This window comes from Phacochoerus africanus, chromosome 4, assembly GCF_016906955.1.
Source record: "Phacochoerus africanus isolate WHEZ1 chromosome 4, ROS_Pafr_v1, whole genome shotgun sequence".
NCBI lineage: Eukaryota > Metazoa > Chordata > Mammalia > Artiodactyla > Suidae > Phacochoerus > Phacochoerus africanus.
The window spans coordinates 88,687,226-88,702,965 of NC_062547.1; the positions used below are offsets into that span (position 1 = coordinate 88,687,226).

General features: G+C 38.5%; 1 protein-coding gene across 2 annotated transcripts; it reads right to left on the reverse strand.

Annotated features, from left to right (window-relative positions):
- Nucleotides 1-1,494: 1,494 nt before the first annotated feature.
- Nucleotides 1,495-11,857, reverse strand: MTX3 (metaxin 3). 2 transcript variants are annotated; one of them, XM_047778183.1, is made up of 9 exons: nucleotides 11,767-11,857; nucleotides 11,167-11,236; nucleotides 10,730-10,806; nucleotides 9,301-9,393; nucleotides 8,415-8,597; nucleotides 8,199-8,275; nucleotides 7,536-7,693; nucleotides 5,848-5,936; nucleotides 1,495-3,057 (listed from the first exon to the last, which is right to left on the reverse strand). In XM_047778183.1, exons 1-9 carry the CDS (start codon nucleotides 11,845-11,847, stop codon nucleotides 2,947-2,949), a joined length of 939 nt encoding a protein of 312 aa, XP_047634139.1. In that variant the 5' UTR covers nucleotides 11,848-11,857; the 3' UTR covers nucleotides 1,495-2,946. The 2 variants fall into 2 exon arrangements, with proteins under 2 accessions (XP_047634139.1, XP_047634140.1); XM_047778184.1 differs by lacking the exon at nucleotides 5,848-5,936 and having other exon boundaries at nucleotides 2,946-3,057.
- Between the last annotated feature and the right edge of the window lie 3,883 nt (nucleotides 11,858-15,740).

Sequence of the window (15,740 nt, forward strand, 5' to 3'; positions counted from 1 at the left end):
TGAAGATTTCCTGTTCTTTTATGTTAATACATCTAGCAGTATAAGTGAACAGAAATTACAAATGGAAATCAAAAGACTTTGGATTTAACGTAAAATCGCCAATCCTCTGGTCCTCAAAAAACATACCCAGGTTGAAATCTGATTCATTACGTGTCAATGTCAACCTTTTAGGGGTAAAAAACATTGTTATCCTCAACGTTCTTCATAGTATCTTTGGAGTTAAGAGAATGGTTGGCCTTATGGATGATGGATGGCAGTTTGTTGATGGAAGATCTTTACCTTATAGGAATTATCTGACCAATTTTCTAATCCTTTAGTACCAATAAATATAAACACAACGAAGTCCCTTTTATCATATTATCCTCTACCAAAAGAAAGGGGCTCATAGTATTTCAAGACTGTGGACCATTTATCTCAGCAAACTTCAACTTTATCCAAAGCAGATCCTGACAGGTTGGTCACAAGCTCTCTGACCTCTGTGCACAGGTGTTCCAAGTGCCTCCTGTATGTGTGGCTGATCCCTGGAGTGATTTGTGCTCAGTCATAGCTTCCTAGCGTCTCGTTAGCTTAGCACTTCCTATGTGTGTGGCTGATCCCTGGAGTGGTCTGTGCTCAGTCCTACAGCTCATTGGCTTATACCAAAAAAACTCAACTAAGGAACCCAACACAGAAATTCTCAACTAAATCACACTTTGCATTCTAGAAAAGATAGTCTGAAAGCATCCTGGCATAGATAGCATACAGCTAAAGGCAATTCAAAGCTGGAAGGACCAAAAGGAAATAAATCATATTTACAGTAGTTTTTTTCTACTAAAAAGGGACAAATACTTGCTATTCTAAAATGCTATCTTTCAGTTAAACTTTCTACACATCAAACATGACAGTATACTTACTGGCTGCATCACTGTGTCATAAGAACATGATCTCTCCCGTTCTTATAAAAATGTATGCATATTTTTCTTACTCCTGGACATTAATGGTTTTATGGACAGAAAAATTTACAAAACTGAGTATTCTCTTTTGACTTTGCCCATGAAGAAACTTAGATTTAAATTTACCATTTGATTTTAGAATCTTTTGGGGTTAATATAGTTCCTTCTCCCACCAATTTTTTATTTTTCCTAAAACTAATTTTAATTGTCCTGTTTTACATGTGTTTGAGGATTGTTAGCCACTTCAAGTACTTCTTGGAAGTTTTAATAGAAATCATAATTGAAAATTGCTAACCCTGACTAAAGCATAAACAGATTAATGTGCTAACCACCCTTTTCCAATATCCATCAGTCCTAGAGAATATGTTCTGCAGTCATGATTCCCAGCATAGAAAACTCATATAGATTTCTGATGGCTGGATAGAAAACTGACACATAACACACATAACACACACTCATGCACACGCTCGTGCTCTCTCTCTCTCCGCCCCCACCTGTTGCAGAAGTCAAAATTACTACTTTCCCTCAATGCATCCAAACAGATGAACAAGATTTTGAAGACTACCATGATTCTCATTTAATTAAAACTTTCAAGAAAAAATATTTACAGTGACTTAAAGACTCCTGCATAAATAGATTCTTAAATACAGAACACATTGAGAGGATGCAGGTCAAACACAGCTGAGCTCCACTCAGCTCAAATTAGACGAGTCTCCTGACTACAAAGCTGTTTCCTTAACACGGGGGTTCCTGCAGGACGTGATAGATTTGCCAAGCACCATAATAATCTTTTAAGACACCAATCAAAAACATGGTCCTATATTTTAAAAACCCCAGAAGTGATTTTAGGACAACAGAAGCACCTCAGCCACTAAAATAAGCAGGAGTCTACTATAAGTAAAATTACCTGCACAGCAAATCCTTTAACAGCTCAGCAACCAATAAACAGAAAATGTTCTTAAAAATCTACTGCCATTTCCGATTATTCCACTGGCGACTTCAATTGTAGTTAAAACTCTATGGAAAATATTAGTTGTCATAAAGTTTTTGACTACATGATAGGTTTCTTATGAAAGAACACTGGTCTGAGCCAAGCATGGTGAACTTGGACCAGACACCCAGTAGGGACTTCTGTTACTCTGGCAGTGGGCTCCTCCTGAGTAGTGTCTAACAACTGGGCAATTGTCAAGAAGACTTTACAATCAGGCAGAATAACGATGACCAACCCATTCAGCTCTCCTGAAATCATTCCAAGAAAGAAATGACTAGACTTAAAGATGTATTACAAATACACAAATTTAAAGCTCCAATGAACTGAAAGAGCCCTTGCTAACCTATATTGAACACATCAGCAAATACTGTTATACAGAAGTGCATACAGTCAGACAAATATTACATATAATCACCTTCACTATATATATATCTGGTAGCACCCCCCAAAAAAAGATTAGACTTATGAGAACATAATTATAAAACACATTCCTCATTGCTTTTTAAAGTTAAATACAGGTTTTTCGATTGAAATAAATGGAATATTAGAATAATATATTTTTCCTAAAGTCTAATTTAGGCATCAGATTTCTAAAGATAAGAAAAAGGCCTCAGCCAAAGAGCCACATATTAGATATTCAAACTGGTCTAAGGAAACTAAATTAATAAATTAACTTGAATAAATTAAGAGTGCACATTCAGAACAGAAGTGTAGCTTTTGGTCAACAACATGTGAACCAAAGGCAAAAATCTGCCAAGGTTAAGGCAGGTTTTTACGTACAGTACAATGTGTTTTCTTCCCCCCCCAAGTTCATTTAGCATTCACATGGATATTTTTAAAGTGCCTTGCCAAGCTAAAACATAAGCTTCCTAACTAAAAAAAAAACTGCTGTCATAGAAAGTTTCTTTTGTTTTAGAATCTTCCTTACACCTATGTAAAACATTTTCTTTTTTTCCCTCGCACGCTTAGTGTAAGAGATGACTGCGACAATTATGAGACTTTGAATACAAAGCATAACCAGTGTCAGGGGGATAGCCGTTGTATGGAATTACTTTCTTCTTCTGCTGGAGTCAGTTTAAGTGTTGGCAGTTTCCGAGGAGGAAGCTGAGGGCTTTGGCGAAGATTGTCATCCATCTGTGGAAAGAACAAAAGGTACATCTGACTAATGGCTGTGGCACCACTGATACAGACTATGGCCTCCCCATCCAAACTATAGCCCAGAGAGTATAGAACCCAATGTTTCTAGAACTGCCAGAGGAACCTTTTTCTTGGAAGTAATCTCTCAGGAATTCTGTACATTACACCTAAATACTGGCTGACTCCGTACATTTATAGCAACAAAATAGCTCATCCTTGATGCCTTCACACAATTGTAATAATTCCACAAAATGAATATTCTATTGAACTCCTCAACCATAATATGACTTGGTTTAAGAGATTTTCTAGTAAGTGTAAAAGCAGTATTTCTGTTACAGTTTATAAATAAAGTAGGTTCACCTACAGTACCTCATTTGATCTTCCCAACACAAGTGTAAAGAGAAAAAAAAAAAAAGCAGACACAATCATTCCTCATTTTACAGATTAGCAAATGAAGCTCAGAAAAGTTACCAACTTTGCATTAGGTTGCAAAGCTTATATCAGAGCTAATATCTGAGCCAAGGTCGTCTTATTCTATAACTGCTCTTCTTTCAACTATACCTCATTGCCTGAATAAAAATGACCTGTGCGCCACTCAAAAAGATCATCTCTTTTAGGCTGTGAGTATTTAGACCAAAGGAATCTAGGAGAAGCAACAAAAAGAAGGATAAATTATTTAGTCCTAATCCAGAGGCAATGCAAACAATAGGTCAATTCTAAGTCTACAGAAACAAAGAGTATATTAAGAAAATGTCTAAGAGTTTCACACTTACCCTAAGACGTCCTAGTGCACCCCTGGAAACACTAGGGGAGGGGTTACTTAGAACTGAATCAGAGCTTAGAAAACTGCCTTTAACCCCGTAACCACGGTGCAAGGTTCAGGTTCTGGGGTTAAGCTCTTTCATAAAGACTTGAGAGCAGGTGACATCAACAACCCAAAACCAATAGCATATAGCATCTTACTACCCGCTTGATAGGTGACAGGCAGGCTTTTCTGGAGTTCTAAATATGTGCAGAGCAAATCCCTTATCTTCTCAAGATGCTTTTATAAAGCATAGAGGAAATGTTTCAGCAGAGGTACATGAGATTTATAGTAAAGGAAAGAGAATAAAAGATTAACTCTTAATTTGCCAATGGGAAAAAATATTCCCAGTGAACTATTTGAATCAATTGTGCTAAGATGTCTTTTTTTTTTTCTTGCAAGAACTAAGTTCCTCAAACATAACTTCCTTTTTTAAAAATTCTAGATTTTCTGTCCAAATGGTGAACAGTGGTAGCCAAGAGAACTTGTTGTTCTAATGTCTTGTAGCAAACAGTGACCTGTACTGAAGGGCAGATGGCAAGCGGGGTGGGGAGGAGGCAGTGCCAGAGAGAGGGTCAGGAGACTTCCATATATTGATGATGCCAAGATGGAGGCATACAAAGTGGTGACAGGACCTCCTGGTTGCACTTTCTGCACATGTAGGGATTTCATGGTTCCCTTCACATGTCTGTAATGAATTGGCCACACAGAAAAATGGAACTATACCGACCAGCCTTCCTCTAACAGAAAAGTGTCTAAAACAGTCTGAGTGATCTTCCCTTTATCCACACTGAACTTTCAATGTATTTCCTTTCATGAGATTCACCTGATTAGGCTAAGAATTAAGACAAATGTGGTTTTCATTCGCCTTACCCAAACTTTAATAAGAGACATATGATATACCATAAAATGAAATAAAATGGTCATTCCACAGAGTGGCAGTTATATACCTGGCTATTAGCACCAGCAGTAATGGATACATAATTCCATTCACACATTAGATGGCTAACTGCGTAGCCCATGCTGGAATCCAATTTCTAGGGTTCAAATCCCCTCTCCACCTCTTGCCAGCTGAATGTCCTCAGGCAAGGTGATATTATAAGCTACTCTTCAAGCTTCAGTATCTCATCTGTAAAATGGGGGTGACAGAGAACCTGCACACACAGAGCTGCTGTCAAGATTAAATGAGGTAACTCATATAAAGCGCATATAATACAATGCCTGAGACTTAGTCCTCAGAACGTCTAGCCAGTGTTATTAGGCCACACTGCCCCATTATCTGTGGAAGAATGAATGAACCATTATCCATTTAGATAAGGAAAAAAAGCAAGTTCAGACACTTGAGGAAAAAATGCATAACTCTCTTGTACTTTTCCAATTAGAATCCATTGAAATTTCCATTGCTGGCTCTCTCCCCTATGGAATTCCTCAATATTCCTCTAACCAAATGAACACTCCCAAAGTGGCAAAATATGCACACTGGTGAAAAACTGTAGACAACGTTTAGAACAGAGAAGGATATAAAGGAGCCCAAATAAAATTGTTTATGTGACAGAAAGAAAAAGACATCATAGTGCTACTAGCAAGCAAGGATATATATAGGTGTTTACAATCTCAAGAAATGTTAACCCTCAGAGACAGACAGAAGCTCACAGCAAGAAGTGTTTTCTGTTTGCCTCTCTCTCTCTCTCTTTTCTTAAGCCAGCCTTTTGGGTTTCCTAGCTTGGAAAGTACTAATTGTGTGGTAGAAGTAAACCCAGTACCATTATCAGATCTTTTCCCAAAGCAATCAGGCCATTACTGGCTTCAAAATACTATATTTAGTACAACATTAGTAAATGTATGAAATTTAAACAGCATTATGAAAAAAATTAATTTTAAGAAAAACTGAAAGGGTAAAGTTAATGCATAACCCAAATTACAATGTTAATTGCAAAAAGGAAAATACTAAACTACTATAAAATAATGATTGAAGTAAATGTGACCTTTTCAATCAAGTTGGATTCCTTATTTACAAGTTGTGTGAGTTTCTGCAGATTTGCATCTACCGTTTCTGGTCCAGCAGGAGAGATGCCTAAGAAGCCAGGACAGAAATCAGAAAGAGGAAATTTTGAAAGCCTTATAAGCTGTTTAGACTGAAAGAATTTGGAGTCTACCCACCCTCCTAAGTGCCCCAACCCCCACATCCAGCCCCCTAAAAAGTGAAATGAAAAACCATTCTGGGCTCAAAGGCAAAGTTAAGAAGGAGAGTAATGCTCCAAAACCAAACCTTAAGCAAGAGGACTAAATCTTTGAGCTCTCTCTTTCTGATGGATTAGTGGAGGGGAAAAAAAAAAAAAAAGACTAAATCTGTCCTTAAGGAGACCCTGTTAGCCAAGCATTATGCACACAGCCAAAGTAATTAGTAAGGGCATAGTAGTCCTCATTTCCTTCTCAAGTTTAAGTTGTACCTTTCCCCACCCATTTCAAACAGATCTTCAGTTAACAACTAGTTGAACAGCATTTTAAGGCAGTGACTCCCAAACAGATATCCACCAGGCATCCAAAGTTTTGGGAGGGACTCAAAAAATACAGATTCCTAGGATCTATCCCTAAGAGATTCTAATTCTGTAAATCTGGTATAGGACCAAGCTTTTGTGTTTGTCCTGTAGTCAGGTCTGCTAACCACTGCGCCAAAGTAACAAGGTTAAAAGTTACCCAATTTCATGACTCCCAGACTACTAACCCCTCTCTTGTTATATGCAAATAAATGTATTATATACAAGACACATGACCCACTATAAAAAAGAAACTGTCCCTAAGCCAACTATCCTTATAACTGCTATTTCTTAAAAGGACAGTTTCTGCCATCTCTCCCAATACAAATTTAGTGTCCCAGTCACTTAAGCACAGGCCCCACACTCCCAAAGAATCAGAGCCTAAGTGACAGGTGCTCTATTTACTATACCTCCGGTCTGATGCAATCAGTTTTCAAGTAGTGGAATCATGGGAGTGTACCTCACCAAAATCAATCTGATGCTGATTTCTGTTCACACAGGAAAATGCTAGAAGCAATATTTAAAGTAATTGCCCATTTGCATTAGGATAAATGCTATCTTTCAGCAGGGCTGTCTGTAGTTAACTTTTAGCGGAAAGTGACCCACTTCAAAGGGGCAATGTTTAAAGAATAAGAAGGAAGAATTGCATAAAATCCAGAAGAATAAACAAAAGCCAAACATATACTTATCTATTTAAATAAGAACTAACACATGGGAATAAAAATAAGGTTGTAAAAATGCAACTTTTTGAAATTCTATAAATCAGCATTTAAAGGCAATACACAAATTTATTTTTTTTTTTTTAAGGGCCGCACCTGCAGCATATGGAGGTTCCTAGGATACAGGTCCAGTTGAGCTACAGCTTCTGGCCTACACCACAGCCACAGCAACATCAGATCTGAGCCATGTCTGCAACCTACACCACAGCTCACGGCAATGCCAGACCCTTAATCCACTAAGTGAGGCCAGGGATTGAACTCTGAAACCTCATGGTTCCTAGTCAGATTCGTTTCCACTGTGCCATGATAGAAACTCCATACATTTGTCAATAAGTAATGGATTTGGCTTGTACATCCTTGGGAGAATATGCAAATATTCTATGTAAGTAAAGATCAGCCAGAGAGAAACCAGCTTACCTGCAAGACTAAGCCTAAAATAACTGTTTAGGATGTCATCACAAAATCGACACAGGTTGAAAAGCTGTTTCAAATGTTCTTGTAACTGAACTTTAGGAAAGCGTACTTTATAAAGAGGTGCAAGATAACCAAACACATAGGCATCCAAGGTAGAAGGCCTAAAAATAAGGATATTTTGAAAAGCATGTAAGAAAATATTAATTTGGAATATTAGAAAAATTTTTTTCTCGAATACACTTGTCAGTTCTGAAGTATATAGTATAGTCTTTTAAAAGATTTACCACCCATTCTAGTGTATAAGAATGATGCAACCAGGACTTTACTCATTAGCAGTTTTTTAAAAAAATACCCATTTTATTTAGAAGAAAATTAAGTTGTAAATTAAAGATTCATTTTACTCACAAGTGTTATACAGAGACTGGAGATAGGGTGGGAATAGTCATAGATGTTTTAAATTTACATATGCAGGATATTAAGTCAATGTGAGATTACCACCAACAGAAAAAGTTTCCTATAGTAAAAATCCATTAAATATTTTTTAACTGAAAATCTCATTGGGGGTGGGGTGGGGGAGCCCAGCAAGGGAACTCGCTTTAAATAACTGCTCACTGAATATATGCAAAAAAAACCCTATCAAAATGGCTTTTAAGGGAATGCACTCACGTATCTCCAAAGAAAAACTGAGATGTTCCCAATCTGTTTGACAGAAGATTTAGGCACTCCTTGGCATCTCTGTATATCTAATAAGGATGAAATGACATCTCAAAGGTAGGAAAGATGCTCTGGAGCTCCTTTGCAGGCAGGCACCTATAGGTAAGTTCATCTCGGCCTTCTCTCATCCCTCGAGAGCCCTTGCTCTGAAGGCAATCCCGACCATACCTGAGCTTCTACTTCTCGGAGGTGGTAGAGAGGAGGCACTCCTCTGGTCAGGAGAATCCTATTCAGAGCTCCCTTAGACATTCTTCCAGGCAGGATCAAACTCAAGGGAAAAGGAATTCGTGAAGCAAACCAAGGCTTTGTCACAGTAAAGTAGTTGTCACTCTCAACCCAGAAAGTGTGAAGCTACAAAAAGAGGGGAAAAAAACAATACAAGGATATTCATTTATTAAAAGATCACTTAATATGCAAAAATAAATAAAAAAATAAATATACAAAATGAATAGTTCCCATTGTGGCGCAGTGGAAATGATTCTGACTAGTATCCATAAGGATGCAGGTTCGATCCCTGGCCTCACTCAGGGAACTTCCATGTGCCATGGGTACAGCCCTAAAGAGACAAAAAAAATAATAATAAATAAAATAAAAGATCACTTAATGTGAACGTTTTTCATAAATATCCTTGAGTAAAGTTACCTTCATACAAATTTTCCAGTTAGAATGACTCAAGGATAAATCAAGACTTTTAAACGCGTGAGTTTTCTTGTTTGCTCTATCCCAGGTGCTTACCCAGGACATGGCCTGGAATACAGTAGGTGCTCAAAGAGTATTTGTTAAATGAATGAATTACAATTGAACTGGTTCTATACATGGAGCAACAAACGCCATCTTCCACAGAGAACCTTTATTTCCAGAATGACATCTTTCACTTTGTTGTTTCACATACTAGTTGAATGGATGTCTAACAGGATCCAGTTTCACAGTTACATAAAAGAATCAAGATTAATACATAAATGAACTTTTCTCTCTTAAGCCTTTTCCATTATCTTCTAAATAGACTAAATTTTCAGTAGGTCACTAAAATACTGTAATATTCACCAGTGCTCACCACTGCAGGAAGAAGCTTCTCTTCAAGGAGAGCAATGTAAGCCAGGGTATCTGCCCCTTGTTTTGCAGAGAGTTCATAATCAGCATTATATTTCTGTCAAAAAATATAAAACCAAAACCTTAGTAAGTCAAGAGCATCCCAAAACAGGGAAGCTAAATAAATTATTTAGCTCCCACTGTTTCTCAAAAATGGAAAACATATTAAAAGGGGAAAAGAGAAATACGAATTCAGTGACAAATGTTGCTTAATGAAAGTAAAGTTCTTATCACAGCCATCATGCACAAAGAAAGCTCAATTAATGTTAGTTTAGGCTTTTCTTTAATTATTAACTATTATTTCAATGATTTTTTTTAAATCTTATTGGAGTATAGTTGACTTACAATACTGTATTTAGTTTCAACAGAGTGACTCAGTCATACATGTAAATATATCCATTCTTTTTTCTATATAGGTTATTACAAACTATTGAGATTTTCCTGCGCTATACAGTATCAAACTGGTTTTTGTTTTTGTTTTGTCTTTTGTCTTTTGAGGGCTGCACCCTCGGCACATGGAGGTTCCCAGGCTAGGGGTCTAATTGGAGCTACAGCTGCCAGCCTATGCCATAGCCACAGCAATGCCTGATCCTTAACCCATTGAGCAAGGACAGGGACTGAACCCGCAACCTCATGGTTCCTAGTCAGATTCGCTTCCGCTGCACCACGACAGGAACTCCCATACAGTATCAAATTGTTAATGACCTAGTTGAGTTTAGTGCATGGCATGTAACACAAACTTAATATGTAGAAGCTATCATTATTTTCATCAGTAATAAGGAAAAAGCTCTAATTAGTTTCATTTTCCTCATTAAAAAAGAAAATCTTCCAATTTAGAAAAGTTCTAAATTTTGTTGACAGAAGACTTCTTTTTTTAAAAAAAGTATTGGCAAAACCCATAAGTTTTGCATTTATAAAAACTGTTAAACTTTAAATGTTTAAACTTTTGAATACATTACATAAAACTTTGCATGTTCGGACATTTTGTATACATTATTTCATGAAATAATTATCTGCACCTATTGGTTGAAGTGCTTCAAGAAATAAACGTTGATGGATGATGGGAACTCACATGTCATACCCAGCACAAAAGGTGTGGCAATTATGTGACTAAATTTACAATCATATCAATAAGCGTAATAGCGAGGATGGCTAAATTGAATCTGCTTATATCTAAATTTCAATAAAAACCAAGCCAAGTGCACAAAAATATAAACTAATTCACTATACAGGTTTCCTATCACAGTGCAACACATGATTTAGAGCCATGATTCTCAAATCCATTTTAATACCAATCCCCATGTATCATCGAAAAGTCTAAAAAGTATTTTTAATGTACTTTTTTGAAAACACACAGTGATCAAGAATTTACTTCTTCAAACAGAACCACCCACCTGTTTTCTTAAAAAGTTTAGTATTTTTGCCGGCTGAGAAACAATGTTGTCTTCAGTTGTCAAAACTGGTACATCTCCTACAATCAAAGAACAATTTACATAGAAGGAAGCATTTTGATCTCCTCAGAAGAGATTCCAATACCCTAAAAACTATACCAATCATATTTGGAGGAATAAAAAAATGAGTAAGTCACTTTAGGTTTTTGCAATTTCACAAAGAACAGTTCTGGAGAGCATTTTCACTTCTCATAATTTCCACTGATTTGTCTTGTCCTTTGAAGTATTACTCAGAAAGATCAAAACATAAGCAACACACTGCCAAGGTCATGTAAGAACTAACCCCCCAAGGTACTCCATGGCCACAAGCCTCCTAGCTCTAAATGGGAGTGAGGAAGTTAAACAGGGCAGAAAGGGGTTTTGAAAAGTTTACACTGTACCTCTTGAACCTTTCCAGGTGTTATCTATGACGTTGACTTTTAGGGGTGCACCAGAAAATTTGGCATACGCCTGAAAGAGAGTTTGCAATAAAACATTTTAGACTGAGTACGTAATGCAAATCTGCAGAGCAGCTTCACTTCAAAGCCTGGTCCCCTGAAGGCAGAGACGCCTGACTCGCGGGCTGAATTCCTCCCCCGACTTCTAGCCGGGGTTGCGCGCGCCAGCTATTAGGATTTTGAGACATCCCCCCCCACCCCCCCGCCCGCCGCCAAGACGTTACTGAGATGTAGAGCAGGGAGCGCGCGCCTCCTGTTTCGGGCTTTCATTCCTCCGCCTAGACTGCTCTGCACGGCTGAGAAAACTCGGAACCAAGCGGAGAAGACGTGACTCTCACGCTAGGCTTCCGCAGGGTCACAGGCTAGGCTGTAACTCGTTGGACGGGAGGGAGCCCAAGGCAGTGCAGCAAGCAGCGCCCCAGCCGGCCTGGGCCCGGAGCGCCGCTGAAACCACGGCTAGCAGCCGGGACCCTGCCCAGGCAGCCTCACGCGTCTAGCACCGCCTCTTCTTTCCCGCGCCCTGGCCGGGCGGGACGGCCTCACCATCACCACCAGGGACTCGCTGTGCACGGATGGGAGCCCCCAGCCTCCTCCCCAGCAGCTGAGCTCCAAGGGGGCCGCCATCTTGCAGGGGCCGACCTTTGCTATCCCGGAAGTGCTTTTGTCGCCTAACTTCCGGCACGTGGAACTGAGGGGGCGGGGCGAAAGGGAGGGAAGGGTATTTTGGGGACTGGGAGAGACAGGAAAGGACCCCTGGAGGGGTTAGGGGCATGTTCAGAGTCAGCTTGGCCTAGGGGTAAAGAGTCCTGAGCCCTCAGTCAGACAACCTTAAATATTTATTGGATTTCTAATGTGTCCCAAGCTCATTGAACAGTACTACCGTGGGCTTTAAGCTATTTGTAGACCAAGCATGACAGTTTATTCACAAGACTGTTGTGTTTAAAATTATGACATGGGAGGAAAGAATTTGGCATAGAGTAGCACTCTATAATTGTTTGACCCCTTCCCGCATATATTTGGTTTCTACCCCTTTCCACTCTCGGTCTCAATTATAGTCACCTTCATGTTCACTTGTTACACTCTCCTTAAAAGTAACCCTATTCCTAAAGTTTGTCAAGTGAATTCTACCTTCCTTCAGTCTAGAATATCTTTGTTCCCTCAAAAATGAGCTTAACTGTCACCTCCCTAGGACTATTTTCCAAAGTTAGGAACTTTTGGATTCCTGTAGCCCTTTGTACATGCCTGAATTGTAGCTTCTATCTAATACAGACTTTTTGCCTTTTGGTGTACTGGAAGTTCTTTGAAGACAGAACAGGAATGGCTTCATAGATGTGAGACCTCAAAGAGGAACCTATACTTAGAGGGGCCCACACTTGCCTTAATGTTCTAGTGTCATTGTCTTAAAATTCTTAATTTTTGAACAAAAGGCCCTGCATTTTTTATTTTGATTGGGTCCTACAAGTAATGCCACCAGTCATGCTTGTGGGCCTAATGGAGGTGAACTACATGTTTATTGAACATCAAACTGACAACTGCTAAGAAAAGCTGAGAAGAGAAAAGATAGGTCTTGAGAATGCCATGATCCTAACATGCTTACTGGATCTTGGAATAAGGACGAAGTTGCCAGGTTTTTATCTAGATGGCACAGTTGAGTTTCTGGGATACCCTCTCAGTCATTCCTCTGAGTTCTTGCCTTTCCTTTACCCTGAGATGGTTAGGTTCCTTTAAACAACTGAGTAAGCAAAAGAAATCTCTGCAAATTTTCGTAAAGATACAACTCAACAGGTAATTGCTAAGCACTCCCTTACTGTTTACATAGCCATCTAAATTACAATAGCAATGTGCTAAAGTCCTTTTTCATGTTTCAAAAGCAAAGAGTTCTCAGAAGTGAGAAGGGAAGTTATGTCAAAGATGAGATTTCATTAACAAAACTTCCAAGTGAAAAATGTGTAACATATGTACCATTAAAATTAAATGTCAAAATATTTATTGAACAGCTACTATATCCAAACATTATAAGGCTCTGAGAGAATACAGAGATAGATAAGTCATGAGTTCTTCCAGAGTTTATAGTCTACAAAAGAGACAAAAAAAAATTAAATGTAACAAGTCAGGCTACCATGAATAAAGTTAAAGATGAAAATAAAATATTATGGAGTTCTGTCGTGGCTCAGTGGTTAACGAATCTGACTAGGAACCATAAGGTTGCGGGTTTGATCCCTGGCCTTGCTCAGTGGGTTAAGGATGAGCTGTGGTGTAGGTTGCAGACATGGCTTGGATCCCGCATAACTGTAGCTCCGGTGTAGGCCAGCAGCTACAGCTCTGATTCGACCCCTAGCCTGGGAACCTCCATATGCCACAGGAGCGGCCCTAGAAATGGCAAAAAGACAATAAAATAAAATACAATAAAATGAAATACAATAAAATAAAATATTATGGAAGCACAGAGCAGGAATGATGCATCTTCTGTGGGATTAGTGGAGGCTGTCTGTTCAGTCTTTAGTACAAAGTAATTCAACTTTCAGATTCAAGTAATTGGACTTACCAGTTTAGAGGATTAAAATCCCAAGCCATAAAGCTCAGAGTCCATATACTACAATCAGACATTTAAAGTAATCGTAAACAGAGAATGTAGACTACTTGAGTCTTGTTTATAAGATGGTGGAGGGGTGAAAATACATCCTCATGGACACACAATGCCTTCTCCCTTATTGCTGCTGTTACATATGACAGTTTCATTTGCATTAAAGAGAAATTAAGTCTCTTAGCATTGAGTTGAGACAGAACAGCATGCTATTGCTTCTGATAAGAGAATCCTTACACACAGGTTTATTTGTGCCTATTTAATAGCAATCTTTTATTGCTGCAATTCCCCTTGAGAGTCTGTATTTGCTAGATTGAATTTTAAAATCCCAGCACAGTTGATTGCACAACCAGGCTGAATATTGCCCCAGAGAACCACACAGAAAGCTGAAACCTTCAGGAATTATGCCTGGTATGGGTAGTTGGTCTCTGTGCCTTTTTTTTTTTTTTTTTTTTTTGGCTACTAGAGAGTATTGTTCAGAGTTTGTCAAAATCATAATTTCAGATTCCTACCAGGAAGCGTACTATGTGCAAAATATTCACATACAGGGGCATGGGGTGACCTGAATTGCAGCTTTGTAATGAGTATTCCAGACAGTGTTTTCCCTGAGAAAGAAAAAAAAAATTTTTTTTTTTTTGTCTTTTTAGGGCCACACCCGCGGCACATGGAGGTTCGCAGGCTAGGGGTTGAATCGGAGCTGTAGCTGCTTGCCTACACCACAGCCACAGCAACGTAGGATCTGAGCCACATCTGCAACCTACACCACAGCTCTTGGCAACACCAAATCCTTAACCCACTGAGCAAGGCCAGAGATTTAACCCTCATCCTCCCAGATACCAGTAGGGTTCATTAACCATTGAGCCATGACAGGAATTCCTGACAAAGAAATCTTATTTTTCAAAATATAGACATTAAAAAAATAGCTTCATCTAGTGATAGTTATCTGAACTCAGGGGACCTGATTCTTGGCATCCATTCCTATCCTATCATATGTCTTTTAACTTAGTAACCATGGTGTGGGGTCTATTAGGACATTTTGTATAGGTGATTAAGAATCTGTAAAATAATGCTGTCAGCAAAGATGAAAGTTTTGTGACAAGTGATCATGCATTGTGAACTTGGGCATCATTTTCAACTCTAAATGTCTTTAATCAGTAACATGTTCAGCTATGGAAGTCCTGGGGAGGAAAATAACAAACACTGAATAAGAATCAGGAGAGCTGGTTTCCTGACTTTGTTTCTAACTAGCCATATGACCTTGAGCCAATCATTTTTACCTTTATTCCTCAACTCATTTACTTTTAAAGCAAAGGTTCCTTTAGTTCTTAGATACTATCATTCTACATGTGATAAATATTTAATGATAGTTGATATTCATGGAGCAATTTCTACACACCAGATATTGTTTTAAGTATCCAACAGAATTCATTTGGTAGTCATAACAATGCCATAAAGTGAGTGCTTTTATGGTCTTCTGTTTTCAGGGAGAGAAATTAAGGCACAAAGGTGTTCATTAATCTTCCCAAGAAGATCAGAAATTGGTGATTAATTATCACCGATAGGTGATAGAGGCACGATTTGAACCCAGGCAGTCTGGACTCATACTCTTAACCACTCTGTCATCCTGGCTGTTGCCTTCTAAGTAGCCCTTGAAAAATCCCAGTTTCACTCAAAGTAGAATTATCAGTGCATGATATTACTGTCATTACTTGTTTAATAGTATTTGTTTAGAATTAATCCATTAAGTCAGTTCATGAAGCAACATCTATATGCCTAGCACCCTGCTGGACTGTAAGGGAATAAAAACTTATATTAATGCTTTCAGAGGGATAGTTGAGAAAACAAGACCTACATATTTGAGGTAGCTAGAGCTGATTAGGAGGTACTATTTTGTCAAGCAGACCACAAGTCTAATGTGGTTTTAGACAAAGGC